Consider the following 15,132-nt stretch of genomic DNA (forward strand, 5'->3'; position numbering starts at 1 on the left):
AAGATAAAACCTGATTTTCCATACGACGTAGGTTCAGGTTCAGCTATGATCTTTATGTATTGGAACTAAAGCATACGCTAGCTTTCAGCACAACAAGTGGGGCTTAGGAAAACTATTTTTAACGTGCATACCTTTCCAGGTTTTTGTGGAAACAACTATAGTTTCATCAGGCAGTTTTGGTTGGTTGGTTGATTTGGGGGGAAGGGACCAAACAGCGAGGTCACTGGCCTCATCGTATTAGGGAAGGATGGGGAAGTCGGCCGTACCCTTTCAAAAGAACTACCCCGGCATTTGCCTGAAGCGTTTTAGGGAAATCATGGAAAACCTAAATCTGGATGGCCGGACGCGGGTTTGGACCGTCGCCCTCCCGAATGCGAGTCCAGTGTGCTTACCACAGCGCCTCCTCGATAGTCAGGCAGTTTTCCATTGCCGTTTCGACAGCATTTGTTTGACATTCGCCGAGTAAAATTAGCACGCTCAACTTCTCCTCATTGTTGTACATGTCTGCATGCAAGAAACGTTGAAGCAGAAACGATCTGCAGCGCGGCCAAGTAAACAGTGGAATGGCTTGATACAATACCATAGCCCGGCACGAGCGTGTTTACAGCGCAATAGTCGATTTCGGCCTACTTGATTTTCAGTTTTAGAATTTCTCGAATTATTTGGGTTGGGTTGTTTGGGGGAAGAGACCAAACTGCGAGGTCATCGGTCTCATCGCATTGGGGAAGGATGTCGGCCGTGCCCTTTCAAAGGAACCATCCCGGCATCTGCCTGGAGCGATTTAGGGAAATCACGGAAAACCTAAATCAGGATGGCCGGACGCGGGATTGAACCGTCGTCCTCCCGAATGCGAGTCCAGTGTGTCGAATTATTTTGCGAAGAGTTTCAATCCCTATATTAACAAGTATTATATCACTGTATTCGTATACTCAAACGCTTTCGGACGCCGTTAAAAATATATCATTCACTATTTTGAACATGGCTCCACTTCAGCAACGGTTACAGAATAGTGGGTGAACAAGACAGTCAACCAATTGCAATAAATGGTGGTACTCAATTAACATTAACCATGGTTACAACGCAGTCAAACCCGTCTTTTTCAGAAGGACAAGAAAAAAAAACTTCACATTAGCAAACAGTCACTTAGTAATAACATCTCCACATGAAATGTGTCGGCAACGACTTATAAATCCATATGTAGGAGTTACGCCCAATCGACATGTAGATCTTAACCTGGGCAGGCATTTTATGTGATTGATTTGACTGATCTGATAAACCCTTGAGTTTAGTGGCCGTAACTTTTACAAATGGATATGCACATCATTGACGACACATTTTGTTTGTAGATGTTAGATAGCTTTACTAACTCACTGATTGCTAATGTGAAGTTTGATTCCTGGCCTTCTGAAGAAGACGGGTTTAAATCCGTTGAAACTACGATTTAAGTTAATTGAATAGCACAATTTATTGCAAATGGTACGCTGTCTTATTCACCTGCTAAGTGTATCATTCTATTTAAGATCATGCTTGCCTCAATATCTTGATCGATACAAGAGTTAAGATTCTTTATTACATATCAAAATACGTTCCCCTTACCGTACTATTATTTGCCGAAAGCCTCGCTTTGATATCTAAAGCCGTTCACGAAATAAAAGGGGTGTTACGTCTTACGTGACTCGCCCTGTGTAGATTGTCTAGTGGCAGATCACCTTTGGAAAAAAAAAAAAAAAAAAAAGTGTGTGAATTCCTAAGCGACCAAACTGCTGAGGTCTTCGGTCCCTGGTCCCTAGACTTTAGACTTACACACTACTTAAACTAACTTATGCGTAGAACAACACAAACACTCATGCCCGAGGGAGGACTCGAGCCTTCAGCGGCTTTGTATAGAAATGTACCTTTAATTAAACATAAAAAGAGAATTACTCCTGCTGAAAGAGGCGTCAGCTTACATGGCGGTAAGATCAATTGAGAGAGACAATGAGATCCATGCTGACCTCATCGTAATAACAGTAGGCTCGTTCCCTGCGTTTTCAAAGGCAAAGGAAGCTACTATCTACCATACCAGGTAGGTGCTACTATATTAGAACTGCGAAGGACCGGTACAAAAGTGCGATTTGCATTCATTAAAGGTTATGCCAGGATCGTAGAGAGTGAGAAGAGCGACCGTTTGGAAAAAAAGGGAAAAAAAAGAGAAAAAACGCAGCGAACAATGGGATAGATGTGAGATGCATTCCAGCGGGGAATCTAATTGCTGCGGTCAGAGAGACGTGGACAGTAGAGAAAGGAGCAAGGAGTGGAAGACCCAAGATCAGTATAAGGACACATCGTATGGGCGTATCCACCCCAAAAATATCGAAGGTACGATGGCACGCTCAAACGTGAGATATGAAATCTAATCCCACTGGCAAAGGGAACTCGAGGCGGTTTGTTATACCGGTAACACCTCTACAGTATTCAAGTCATATCATCGCCCGATGCCACTGTGGGGAGATCCAGAATATCAACAACACATACTTTGGCAGTCTTAGGCACAGATCAGAATCAGACTGGCTACTTAAAGAGCTGGTTAAAATGAAACAAGAGCCTTTCTCGAATGTGTTGATGTACTTTAAAACAGTGAATATAAACATTTATGAATTACTCATGGAATTCTTGTTAAAGGTTGACATTGAAAAGTAATCAGTCAGTTCGTCTGTGTATCCATTTATTTTGCTTCTTTTGAAACTAGTTAACCTGAAATGCAGAGACCTATTGGACATACTTATTTAAATGTTATCGTCAGGGGAATTTGTGTTTTAAATAACTTAGCAATTTTTAGAAAGCCAGTCCTTTAAGTATGAACTGACGTATGGCTGACGCAAACTACAGGTTTGAAATGAAATTTGCGTCAATTTTAATTAGGATTAGCAGCAACAAGCTACTTGTTTAAATATTTGCTTATTTTCTTTACTAGTTTTGACCCGTTTCAAGGTTATCTTCGGAAGAGGTCTGCAGAAGGCATACATTACGAATACTAAAGCAACTTATAACCACTGTGATTATAGGAAGATACTTCCTAGTTTTTAGCTCTCTTACTGAAAAGGTACAGTAATGCAGCAACAACATGAATTCTGCGTCCGCTGCTTTATGACAAAGACTCAAGATTCCAGCATAATATAAGGCTTCCGTTCGCTTCATAATGATGATGAACATGAAAAGGGTCGAATGTAATAATACAAGCGAACAAATATTTCATTTACTGTAGCTGCAACTGATTTGATTTACGGCCACCGTGTTCAAAATGGATGTTTCTCTGAGTCCAGTATTGCTTTATAACATCGTGGTTCCTGGATGAGCGAAATAAGCGAAATGTTTCAAAACTGCTACGGAAGTAATTTAGGTATTTTACACTTCCGCGAAGGGAAAAGATCAGTGATCGACCTCCGATTCGGCACTTAGTTTTACGCTGTGAGGAGGCTTTATTTTAGTCCACAATCTGGAGCAAAATAAAATTTCCACGCCATTAATTGCTCATTTTATATCTGCAATAAAATGTCATTTTCAATTAATGAACTTATCTATTTTTCCGTCCATGTGTTCTTAAGTGAGTCATCGTCATAAGGAATAATCTGTTTTCCACTCAGCGGCCATTACGATGTTTGTCCGCCCGGGTTTCATTTACGTAATCGAAGACAATGCAATTACGTATTACCCTTGCAGACTTAGAAAAGCCAGTAAGAGGAGACATGTATGTTTTTACTTCATTCTTTTGTTTTTGTTTTCTTTTCTTTATCAAACTACCAAATTACGATTCACAACTGCCAAAACAGTATTACACAGCATCTAGCCATATTTGCAAATTAATTTGCTATGTGAATGACTCGTTCCACGCGATTTATCTTGCAAAACGATCCACACAAAGTGAAACTAACTAACTAATGGTATTACTGAGTGCATTGACAGGCTAATATACTGAAGAGATGAATAAAATTATATTTTTTGGTCTAAAGAAAGCTTGCATGTGTACGAAAACACTATGACAAAGTTACTACATCATTTTCGGTAATCCAATTATGTCTACGTCAGCGCACATCGAGAGCGAAATTCTGGTTGCTACTTAAGTGCCTATCATGCTGTGTCGTGAGTCACGTGCGAAAGAATGACTTCGCCCAGGTTTAGAAATAGCGCAAAGGTTATCTCGTTCAGTGACTGCTTAGATAGTCGGCTACTGCCATGAGGTAATAATAATAAATAATTTAATAAAACGTGTGTTAGTATTCTGATAGACAAAGGATGTATCATCCACAAGAAATCATCAGCAATTTCTTACGCTAAGTATTTGTACATGCAAATATATAACGTCACGTCCAAATTTTCATGCAGCTATAACAAGTAGTTCTCCAGAGGTAGGAAATTTTACTACAAAAAGTCGTTTTGAGGAGTTTAAGTTTGAAAATGATAAAAAATTCTGATTTTTTTAATGAAACCTCAAAAGCATTCATCAGCAGAGTCACGATCCTCTTTCTTGTCCCGTCCCTTCTTCTGAAAGCAGCTTCATTCAGGCTGACATTGCTTCTTTGGTATTTGACTCGGCTGCACGCCGCGACTTGGCAGCCCTTAATTTCTCTAAATGTTGCAATCCCTTTACAGGATGCCAGCCAGGGTTGATATTGCGATGCATTAAGTGCTCCTGTTCTTCCCATGTTTCATCAAACGATAACACAGCATTACTGACTCTCCATTTTAGAGTATTTAACCCCACAAATACATTCTTCTGCACTCATGTCAAATCATTTTACTGAACGACTCACTGGTATTCTGAGTGCCGAACTACACATCTGGATAAGCCAGGTCCCTGTAAATTGGCTTTATGGCATCCAATGTTGTTGTTGTTGTGGTCTTCAGTCCTGAGACTGGTTTGATGCAGCTCTCCATGCTAACAGTAAAGCTGCATGCCCTCGGGAAAAATTGCGGCTGTAGTTTCCCCTTGCTTTCAGCCGTTCGCAGTACCAGCACAGCAAGGCCGTTTTGATTAGTGTTACAAGGCCAGATCAGTCAATCATCCAGACTGTTGCCCCTGCAACTACTGAAAAGGCTGCTGCCCCTCTTCAGGAACCACACGTTTGTGTGGCCTATCAACAGATACCCCTCCGTTGTGGTTGCACCTACGGTACGGCTATTTGTGTCGTTGAGGCACGCAAGCCTCCCCACCAACGGCAAGGTCCATGGTTCATGGGGTTCATGGGGGGGATGGCATCCAAAAGAAATAGAAATCTTGTGTTCGGAACACGCTCCTGAAACTTCAACCTTCCGGAATTTACACCGTAATTCTAGACCAGGCGACCAAAATAAATGTATTGGCTTTCTCTCATTTGAGAATATTTGTGGAGGTACATGGCTGACTGTTTTCTAAACCATTTCTCTTATTCCTGATGGTCATTACATATCACGGCTGAAGTTAATTTACTGTTTTATAAGACATTTGATCCTTCAGTGGCTTGTCAACTGACAGTTGTTGGTGTACAGAGTCTGATTGAAGGTAAAATAAAAAAAAAAATACTTCGAAAAGCCATACCGAGATTAATTAAATTTAATTTTACACAGGAAGAAGTTAGTAGTATCATAGGAATTGTTCTGGAAAATACCAAAAATTTCTGAGATTTGCTTGCAAACTCCCCTAAAACCAACGTTGCATAATGAATTTGTGGAATGGCACAAGAAATTACATAGAAACATATTTAATGTTTGCTAATCAATAATTATGGCAATAATTAATATTGCTTATCAACACTACTTTTTGTCTACAAACTGTGATGTTTTATATTGCCTGTCGGTAGTTCGTGAAATGACCCAGGTATGCATTGATTTTTACTGCTCACTCCATATTTGTCGTAACACAGATTTCTCCTGCATTTTGACAATGCCATCTGTACGAACGTATATGTTAAAATAATTGAAAAAAAAATGTCAAGAACTAGCTAACATTGCTCGTCGACGAATACGACGTTCCTACACTGCCATGTAAGTTTGTAATCATCTTCAGCGTTAACTCAGACATCTTGAAAATGAAAGACTGTTGAAAGTATTTAATAATTATATTTCAAACTAATAAGCGAAAAGAGTTTGACAGAACAAAAACATCTAGAAAAATGTAACTGTGGATACACTGGTGTACTTTATAAAAGAACTCATACACTGCTCTGCAATGCTTAAGGACGAGATGGGTGAAGTAACATAACACATTAATAACTCGATGGAAATGAACGAAAGTGCGGGAGTATGTTGCCTGAAACGTGTCAGCCATGCACAGAAAGCTGGACGTCACGTGGCGTTAGCTCTTTGAGGGGCAGGTAAAACCACTAAAATTAACCCTAGTGTGGCAAGAAAAATTATTTGCAAATTTCAAATTTCTTTTACTTGTAACACATTTGTTTTATTATTTTGGCATGTTTTATACATTGAGTTTGTAAAAATTCACGTAAACAACAACAAAATGTTAACATTAAATGTGATCACTACAGGTAAACACCACCCCATTACAGTATACAAATTCGATATTTGGTGGTTGAACTTTGAAATAACTAGTTTTTAATTTTCGTGGTACCTCTTGAAACAGTTCTTGCCTGCTCTCAGACACAAAGGCACTTTGCACACTGAACGCATCCACACTGTTCGCACTGGATTTTTCTTTGAACTGCAAACTGCGCATCTTCTAGATGATGAGTGAACTGGTTGATGTTTACTGCTTTTGTGGCGAATAATTTCGTCTACGTATGGTTTGTGTGATTTGATCTGGGGTTGCTATAATACTTTGGAATACAGAAGCAAAGTTAGCTGCCACTGAAACTATTTTTGGGACCAACAAGATTTTGTACACCACTCGACGGAAGTCTTTATTGGAGAACTGCTCCATTTCGATTTCTTTGTGCATAATGAACGCGTTTGTCACACTGCAGTCCAAAGAGTGAAAAAACGATCTCTCATCAACCATTTCTTGCTTTTTCTGTCAATAGTATAGTCTGACTTTAGTCGATCAAAATTATCCACATAGTTCATACTGGAATTGCAGTCTTTCAATACAATTGGACAAGTGATATTGATTATTGTTCTATCTTTCATCCACATAGTTCATACTGGAATTGCAGTCTTTCAATACAATTGGACAAGTGATATTGATTATTGTTCTATCTTTCATTTTTCGAGTTACTGGGGACACATCTGATGGTGAATGACATGTTGGTATCAAGGTGACTGCCTTGTTATCTTTCCATCTATAGATTACTATGCCATCATTGCTTATTTTGTAATCGAATTCCCCTCTTTCCAGTTCCTTTTCCTCCTTGAGTTTTGGCATGTTTTTCCTTCTGGGACTTATTGTTCCACAAGTGTACATACCATTCGATTCTAGGTCCATGAACAGATCATATGATGTAAAATAATTGTCCATGAAAGTAATATGGTTCTCCAAATGAAGACCACTGGTTAAATTTAGAACCACTTTCGATCCTAGCGCCACTACTGGAGAATGTGAAGCTTCGCCTGTATAAATATCAAATGACGACTGATCTCATAACATCCACACTTTATACCCTCTTTTTTTTTGGTTTGTACCTCATATATTGTTTGAGAGATGATATGCCTTTGAATTTAACTATAGCTTCATCAATAGCAAGTTTTTGATGTGGTTTATAGCAATCCTGGAATTTCCTGTTCAAATGGCCTAGAAATGGATGCAGTTTGTACAGTTTATCATAATTCTGACTGTTTCTGTCGGGAGTGACCGAATTATCATTGAGGTGCAAGTTACTCAGTAGCCAACTAAACCGTTTTACTGGCAACAGCTTTGATATGTGACTTTCACCAAGATCTGGATCAGTGCTCTAGTAATCTCTGTAGCTAGGCTTCTTATTGATACCCATATAAAGATTTATTCCAATAAAAGTCTTGATTTCAACTTCGTTGGTGGGCATGAAAGTTTCGCCTTTCTGTGTAGCATACAAATTAGTTTGGAACACAATGGGTTTCATTAGTGTTTCATCGAAAAATTCACAAAACAAAGCAATTGGCTTTAGGTTCACTTTGTTCTTTATTTCTGCGATCACACCACCTTCTCCAATAAATAATGGCACTTGGTCAACACTTGTTTCTTGGATCCAGTTTACTGTGACTGTTGATGGAACAGTAGATGGTAAAATATTATTTTAACTGACGTCATCAATTTCACTGACATCCCGAGAATCACAACTGCTCGACACACGACTGCACACAAGACTAGAACTTGCACAGCTTGTTGTGAATGTAGGGTCATTTCCATCAGTGCCATCACTATCAACACTGCTGCCACTAGAAGGTATTTCTTCAAATAAAATTCGGTACCATTCGTCCTCAGTTATTCCTTTTCAGCTAGACATATTCGATGGAGACGAAGAAAATATACTGGGTGGAACAGAAGGTCGGTGGTTAGCAGCACTAACCATACAGAAATTTGTCTGTAAAACATGGAAAATTCTATTTCAATTTAAAGTTACATTACACGTAGACTTATATATGTTCAACACATAAATATAAGCAATTACTTAACAAAAATAGTCGTATAAAGAAGAGCTACAGAGAATACTGCACGCCGCTTCCAAGAACAGTGCTAACAATGAAGAAGTATCAACTATTGTTCTGAATACGCGGCAAAAATTCGCGCAGAAGACCTGCACTACCATCTAGCGGCATTTTAGGCAACAATTAGGTGGTTGGCAGAGAGACTACTGGCCCCTGAGCGGTAAAGGGGGAAAATATTATGTGGTTAGCCACAGTGACCACCGCCCATTGAAACCGTCTATGGGAAAATGTAACGCACTCAGGAACTCTTTTGAACATGATCATTTTGGTATTACAGGTTGTGAGGAGGCGTACTATTGCACGGCCGTACTGACCTCTAAGTCTTTGAACACAGTACACTCGTTTACATCTACGAGGATGGTTTGAAAAGTTGTCGGAATCACCACGAGAGGTCAGCGCTAGTGCAACAAGTTGTTCACGTGATATTCATTGGACTGTTGCCTGTAAATACGTGCCACGTCAGTCCTCTTGCAAGAGAGCCTGGTGATGACGTGGCTCTGTTGTTGTTCCTGTGTAGTGATTTGCGAAGATGGAAAAAAAAATCGAGATTCGAGCAGTGATTTTAAGTAAATCGTATAGAAAGGTATGAAAGCAAAGTGTTGTGTACATAGTTCCACGTAGTCAGCGCGTACACAACTTTCCCACTAGAGCGCGCCCTGCTAAGCACAACAGTGCAGGCGCAGCGCTCGTCCGTCTCTGCACTACGAGATGGCGCTGCCTTAGAGACGGACCAAATTCTGCTTCCGCCGATCCGTGTCTTAATATGTAACGCAGCCAATGAGATTGCTGCTAACATAGAACCTTATCTCCTCACGGATCATACTCGCGAAGTGATACCTGAATGCGCGAGGTATAAAAAAGGAGTGTACAGACCTCCGATTAGTCAGTCTGCATTTGTCTGCACCAGTCTGCATTAGTCTGTACCAGTCTATAGTCAAGTTTCAGTATACACCTAAGAAGATTATCATATTCCTGTACATAGCCATGAAGATAAATGTATAGACACTTTGTAAAGTATCAGAGATATGTGAGAATAAGATTAACGTACCAAGACCAAAGGAACTTCAGAATGTCAATTGTTAATAGCATCCAGAATCAAGTTACGTAATGTTTATGCTGGTTATTATTTTAATAAATGTGTGTGAAAATTAATCAAGTTCTGTTTAAAGTTGGTCACCGTCAATCTGCTACTCTAAGCGTGCAAGTGGCATTTCTATCGTCTGACCTAACGGCAGAAGATAAACAAGGCATGATAAGACCACGAGACATATTGCTGACACTCGCCTACTTCGTTAGAGCGACAAGTCAAATAATCTGATGGTATGTGTACCGAAGGTCGTACAGTACGCACACCATACAAAGGAAATTCATTTAGCAGCCAATATTATGGTAACATGTGAAACGTCCCCTTAGAAAAATTATACATGACTGTGCTTAAACTGACACACAATATTTTTCAGCGCAACGCAATCTGACTTTCAATAATCCCTACAAAAGAATGGCCCTGACTAACATTAACCTATACGTTTCACAAATCACTTACCTCACAAAAATCTTCGTTACTCGAACTACTGCAATACAGCGAGCGCCACTACTGCCAGCTAAATAAAAGATTCAAACTACTGAAGGCACTAACTACTGATAGGCATAGTTAGCAAATGAAAGATTTTGATAGAGAACAAGCAATGTAATTACCTCAATAGTGTTCAAATATGATAATATATATACAGCAGTTCATGACATCCATTCTTACAAATGTACTGTTTCTGTCCAGATCATCCGCTCTCAAAAATGCGCCATCTCACTTCCCCACATCCACCTCTGCTGGCGGCTCACCTCCAACTGCGCAACGCTACGCGCTGTTAACAGCCAACAGCCCAACACTACAATAGCCAACAACAATGCAAACCAGCCACAGACTGCACACAGCACAGCCAGTGATTTTCATACAGAGCGCTACGTGGCGTTACCAATATAAAAACGTAAACAGCCTACTTACACATGGTAGACAATATGTGGGGCGTCGAATGCCATAAATACCGTTGGCCTTTTGCGCCCTGCTATACATCGGGTTCCTTGTGATATTTTGCTCTTTCAGTATAAATGTCATAGATGTCTTAGCACTTTTCTTCAACGGCATTTTGCGTCGATGTAAGCAGGTCGTCTGTCTGACGAGGCGCTGTACTCTCGGCAGGTACGGGCAGCGACGAGCTGCGCTACACGCGCCTGACGGTGGCGGCCACGGACGAGTGCGCCGACGCCTACCGTCGCACGCACATCGCGCTCAGCGGCGAGACGCAGGTGTGCGCCGGCGGCGCGCCGGGCGTCGACTCGTGCGACGGCGACAGCGGCGGCCCGCTGACGCTGGCCCACCAGCCGGGCGCCGGCGACCCGCGCCACGTGCTGCTCGGCGTCGTCTCCTTCGGCGCGCGCCGCTGCGGCTCCGACGGCTTCCCCGGCGTCTACACGCGCGTCGGCGCCTACCTCGGCTGGTTGCTCGACAACCTCCAGCCCTGATCTTCTCCTGCTGCGGCCTGTGCTCGTCTAGCTACGTGCTGTCCCTGTGGTTCATCCATGTTGCCGATGGGACTCGGTGGGGATATCGAGGCCCATCCCTATCATTTCTGACTGACGCTCTACCAGTCAGAAGAGAAACCACATTCTAATACATCTTTCACCAATTCATTTTCGGAACAATATTCATTTATTTGTTTGCCACGTCGTATTTATTGTCTTCTCCAGCAGATCAAATTCATTATTACGTTCTGCCCAACACATACCACATTTCGAGCTCCCATCCAGACATTTTTTATGCTGTAGTTAATGCAGCCCCTGTTACGGGCAAGTTTTGTTCTTCCCCAAGGATATCATTTGGAAAGGCATCGCGGATGAAGTATTTCTTAACATGTTCCGCTACGAAGAGTGTACAGGATTTGCTAAGGAATGAAGTTGATAAACGTTCATTAATACAAAGTAAGCAGCGTTAAGTCAGCTGCAGTTCTAACCTTCCAAAGCTCTACACCAAAATCGTGTCTTTCAAGTGTAATTGAAGTTACTCTTGTATTACAATGTTACCTGCGAGTACAATATGTGTATTCATTACGTTGTAATGTTATCACAGCGAAGCATAACGTGAGCATAAGAGTGTCCATTTTCTGGTAGAGATATTTTTTTTTAAATTTTATGTTAGTCTGCAGCTAATAGTATTTCTAGATACAACTGTACGACATCTACACTTTATTGTTTATTTATTTCATTGTTGTTATTTTCGAAGCTGAAGCCCCATTACCATGCACTCCTTTATCAAAGATAGATAAATCGTGAATTCCAGTTGTCATAAAAGTCGTCTGTCATTAGGTCATGAAAAAATCCATATATGGTTAGCATAAACAGAATCAAGACGTATATCCTGTTGTTGTTGTGGTCTTCAGTCCTGAGACTGGTTTGATGCAGTTCTCCATGCTACCCTATCCTGTGCAAGCTTCTTCATCTCCCAGTACTTAACTGCAACCTACATCCTACGTATATCCTATTATGAGAAAAATCGGGGCACAATGAGATTTCACTCTGCAGCGGAATCATCTTCGCTGATTTGAATATTCCTGACAGATTATAACTGTATGTCCCATCAGGACTGTAACAGGGGACTTCCGCCTTTCGCAGCAACGGATCTACCGTTTGAGCTATTTTATTAAACTAAACTCTTTTATTGTCCTGAAATACAAGGTATTACAACTTTTTTTTACAAATGTGTGTACTGACAATACATCCTTCAATTTATTTTCGTTAAACACGGAATTAATAATAATAATAACAACAATAATATAAGACAGCTATTGAAGCACGACTCACAATCCGCCTTTCGTAGCTCCACTTCTGCCTGCACCTCTTCTCTTATCTTTACGTAAGCCCAGAAGTCTGGAAGGTAGGAGAGTAAGTATTGGGGAAACTGAAGCTGTGAGGGCGGATCGCGAGGTTTGCTCGTATAACTCAGACGATAGAGTACATGCCGGCTAAAGTCACAGGTGCCAAATTCGAGTCTTGGTACAGCAAACGGTTTTAATCAGCCACAAAATTTGAAAACTGCTGCTTAAATTTAATCATTATTTGTCAAAATAATAAATGTCAAGAAATGTACCGTAAAATGGACAACTACGTACAGAACGTTGGGCTGAAGGTGAGTCAAGACAAAATAGAATTCATGCGATTAGGAAGAAGACAAAAGCAGCCATAATTTCTTGAGATAAATGACACGAGGTTCAAGAAAGTTCATCAGCTGAAATAGTGGAAACTTGGTTTACCAGTGACAAGCACAGGAATGGATATCAAGCAAAGAACAGCAGTGGGGATGAAATGCATGTGTTTCCTTAGTGAGACACGTAGCTCAAAATCAATACGTGCGAATACTAAAATGAGAATATATAACACTGTGATACTCCCAGGAGTCATGTACAGCTCAGAAACATAGAGCGTAAGTAAATGACAAAAGCAAAAACTAATAATCTTTGAAAGAAGAGTAATGGGAAAGACTTGAGGACCCATCTTAGAAAAAGAGGAATGGAGGCCGAGGAAGAATGAACAAATCTACTTCTTGATGCTACAACCAACAGTCCTACAGAAGCTGAAGAGCAAAAGAACCCAGCGAACGGGCCATGTAGTTCATAAGCTAGAAGAAAGACAGGTGAAGAAAGCAACCCCACACGTCCCATAGGACGACCAAGGCAGCGCTGCTTGATGGACGACCTGACGAAGATTTGGCAGTCCTGGGAATTGAAGACATCTGGAGGAGCCATGCACGAAGCAGAAAGGAATGGAGACAGTTTGTGGGAGCGTGGACGCAGTGTGCGATCTGCAGAGCCTGAGATCGCTGGGTATTTATGTTTGTATTTTTCAAAACTTTGTTTTTATATACCAGCTGAGACTCACCCTTCATGAACCTTTTGTACAGGAGCACCTGATAATGGGCCTTCGGTCTTGGAACTATTTGTGACTTAATATATAAAGTGAAGCTGTTGAACATTTGTTTCTGGAAATAACGCTAGCTTTTCAAAAAGTAAAGGCAATTCACCGCTTGGTTACTTGACAAATAACATGCATTATTTTTTTATAACTTACATTGTTAGTCAAGAATGAACTCTTCATTCCGCAGTGCAGTGTGCGTGCTCTCCACCACACAGTGAAGATTCACTCTGAAAACAGCTCCTGGGCTGCAGCCAAGCTATTTTTCCTCCGTGTACTTCCTTCCATGAGTGTTAGTCCAGCGAAGTTTGCAGAAGAACAATTTTGATGTTCAGAAAGTAGGAGAGCAGTACTGGGAGGGTGTAGCGAAAGGCATGGTTTCTGGGTCGTGTCCGGTTTTGCTACAGAGTTTTAATCTGCCATGTAGTTTTAATACAAGGTCCGGCAGAAAAACCTCCCCTTTAAGGAAAGCTAATAAAAACAAAACCAAATAAGGTAGAACAATTTTATTTATACTAAATAAAAGTACATATTATGCCATTTTAGAAAATACTCTTATGGTCTTACTTTTTAAATAAAACATCCCTTAAATGGCTTCCTGCACTGTCGACACACTGATTGAGTCTTTCCCTGAAGTTATTCATTACTCTTTGAGTCATTTCAGGTGGAATAGCTTCAACCTCTTGTGTAATTGCTTCTTTCAGGGCTCGTAAAGATTGTGGACGTTGTTCATAAGCTTTTGCTTTTAAATAGCCCCAAAGAAAGAAATCACAGGGCGTTAAGTCCGGCGATCGTGGGGGCCAGCCAATGTCTCCACGCAACGAGATCACATGTCCAGGAAACATTTCCTTCACCAATGCCAGTGACTGCCGCGCTGTGTGGGCTGTAGCACCATCTTGCTGGAACCACACGTTCTCTATTTCACCAAAAAGCTCCCTTAGTTGCGGTTGGAGAAAGTCGCAGAGCATGGCACAATAGCGTTCACTGTTGACGGTTAAATTCCTGTCATTTTCTTCGAAAAAGTAAGGACCGATCACTCCGGAATTGTAAACAGCACACCATACTGTTACTTTAGGGCTATGAAGTGGTCGTTGATGAAGTTCTTGGGGATTGTGTTCACACCAGTACCTGCAATTTTGGCTGTTCACTGTTCCGGCAAGGTGAAAGTGTGCTTCATCAGAAAAAATCACAATATCGTTGGGACGAATGTTCCGAAGAAGGTCTTGGCACAAACTTACACGGACACCACAGTCTCGTTCACTCAGTTCCTGCGTAGTTACAAGTTTGTAAGGATGCATTTTAAGATCTCGATGCAAGATTCTTCTCACACTTCGATCAGATATCCGTAATGCTGCCGCATGCTTTTTAGCGGATCGTCGAGGAGATTGTTGAACTGAAGCTCTAACTGCATCAACATTTCCGGGGCCTGTTGCAGTCCGTGGTCGTCCAGGTGGTTTCCTTTTTAATGCGGAACCTGTCTCACGAAAGTTAGCAACCCAAGAATAAATTGTTTTCTTATCGGGAACAGGGTCCCGTCGTCCGAGCGCAAAGCGAACGTGAAAAGCACGTTGAGTATTAATA

General features: G+C 41.1%; 1 protein-coding gene across 1 annotated transcript in view; it reads left to right on the top strand.

Moving 5' to 3' along the window:
* LOC126177474 (serine proteinase stubble-like) overlaps positions 1 to 14,016 on the top strand; it is a 382,648-nt gene extending 368,632 nt beyond the window's left edge. The window contains exon 8 of the mRNA XM_049924460.1: positions 10,787 to 14,016. Coding sequence (XP_049780417.1) covers positions 10,787 to 11,109 — 323 coding nt within the window. The 3' untranslated portion in view covers positions 11,110 to 14,016. The remainder of the gene's footprint in view (positions 1 to 10,786) is intronic.
* The last annotated feature ends 1,116 nt before the right edge of the window (positions 14,017 to 15,132 follow it).

Source organism: Schistocerca cancellata, chromosome 1, assembly GCF_023864275.1.
Source record: "Schistocerca cancellata isolate TAMUIC-IGC-003103 chromosome 1, iqSchCanc2.1, whole genome shotgun sequence".
In the NCBI taxonomy this organism is placed as follows: Eukaryota; Metazoa; Arthropoda; class Insecta; order Orthoptera; family Acrididae; genus Schistocerca; species Schistocerca cancellata.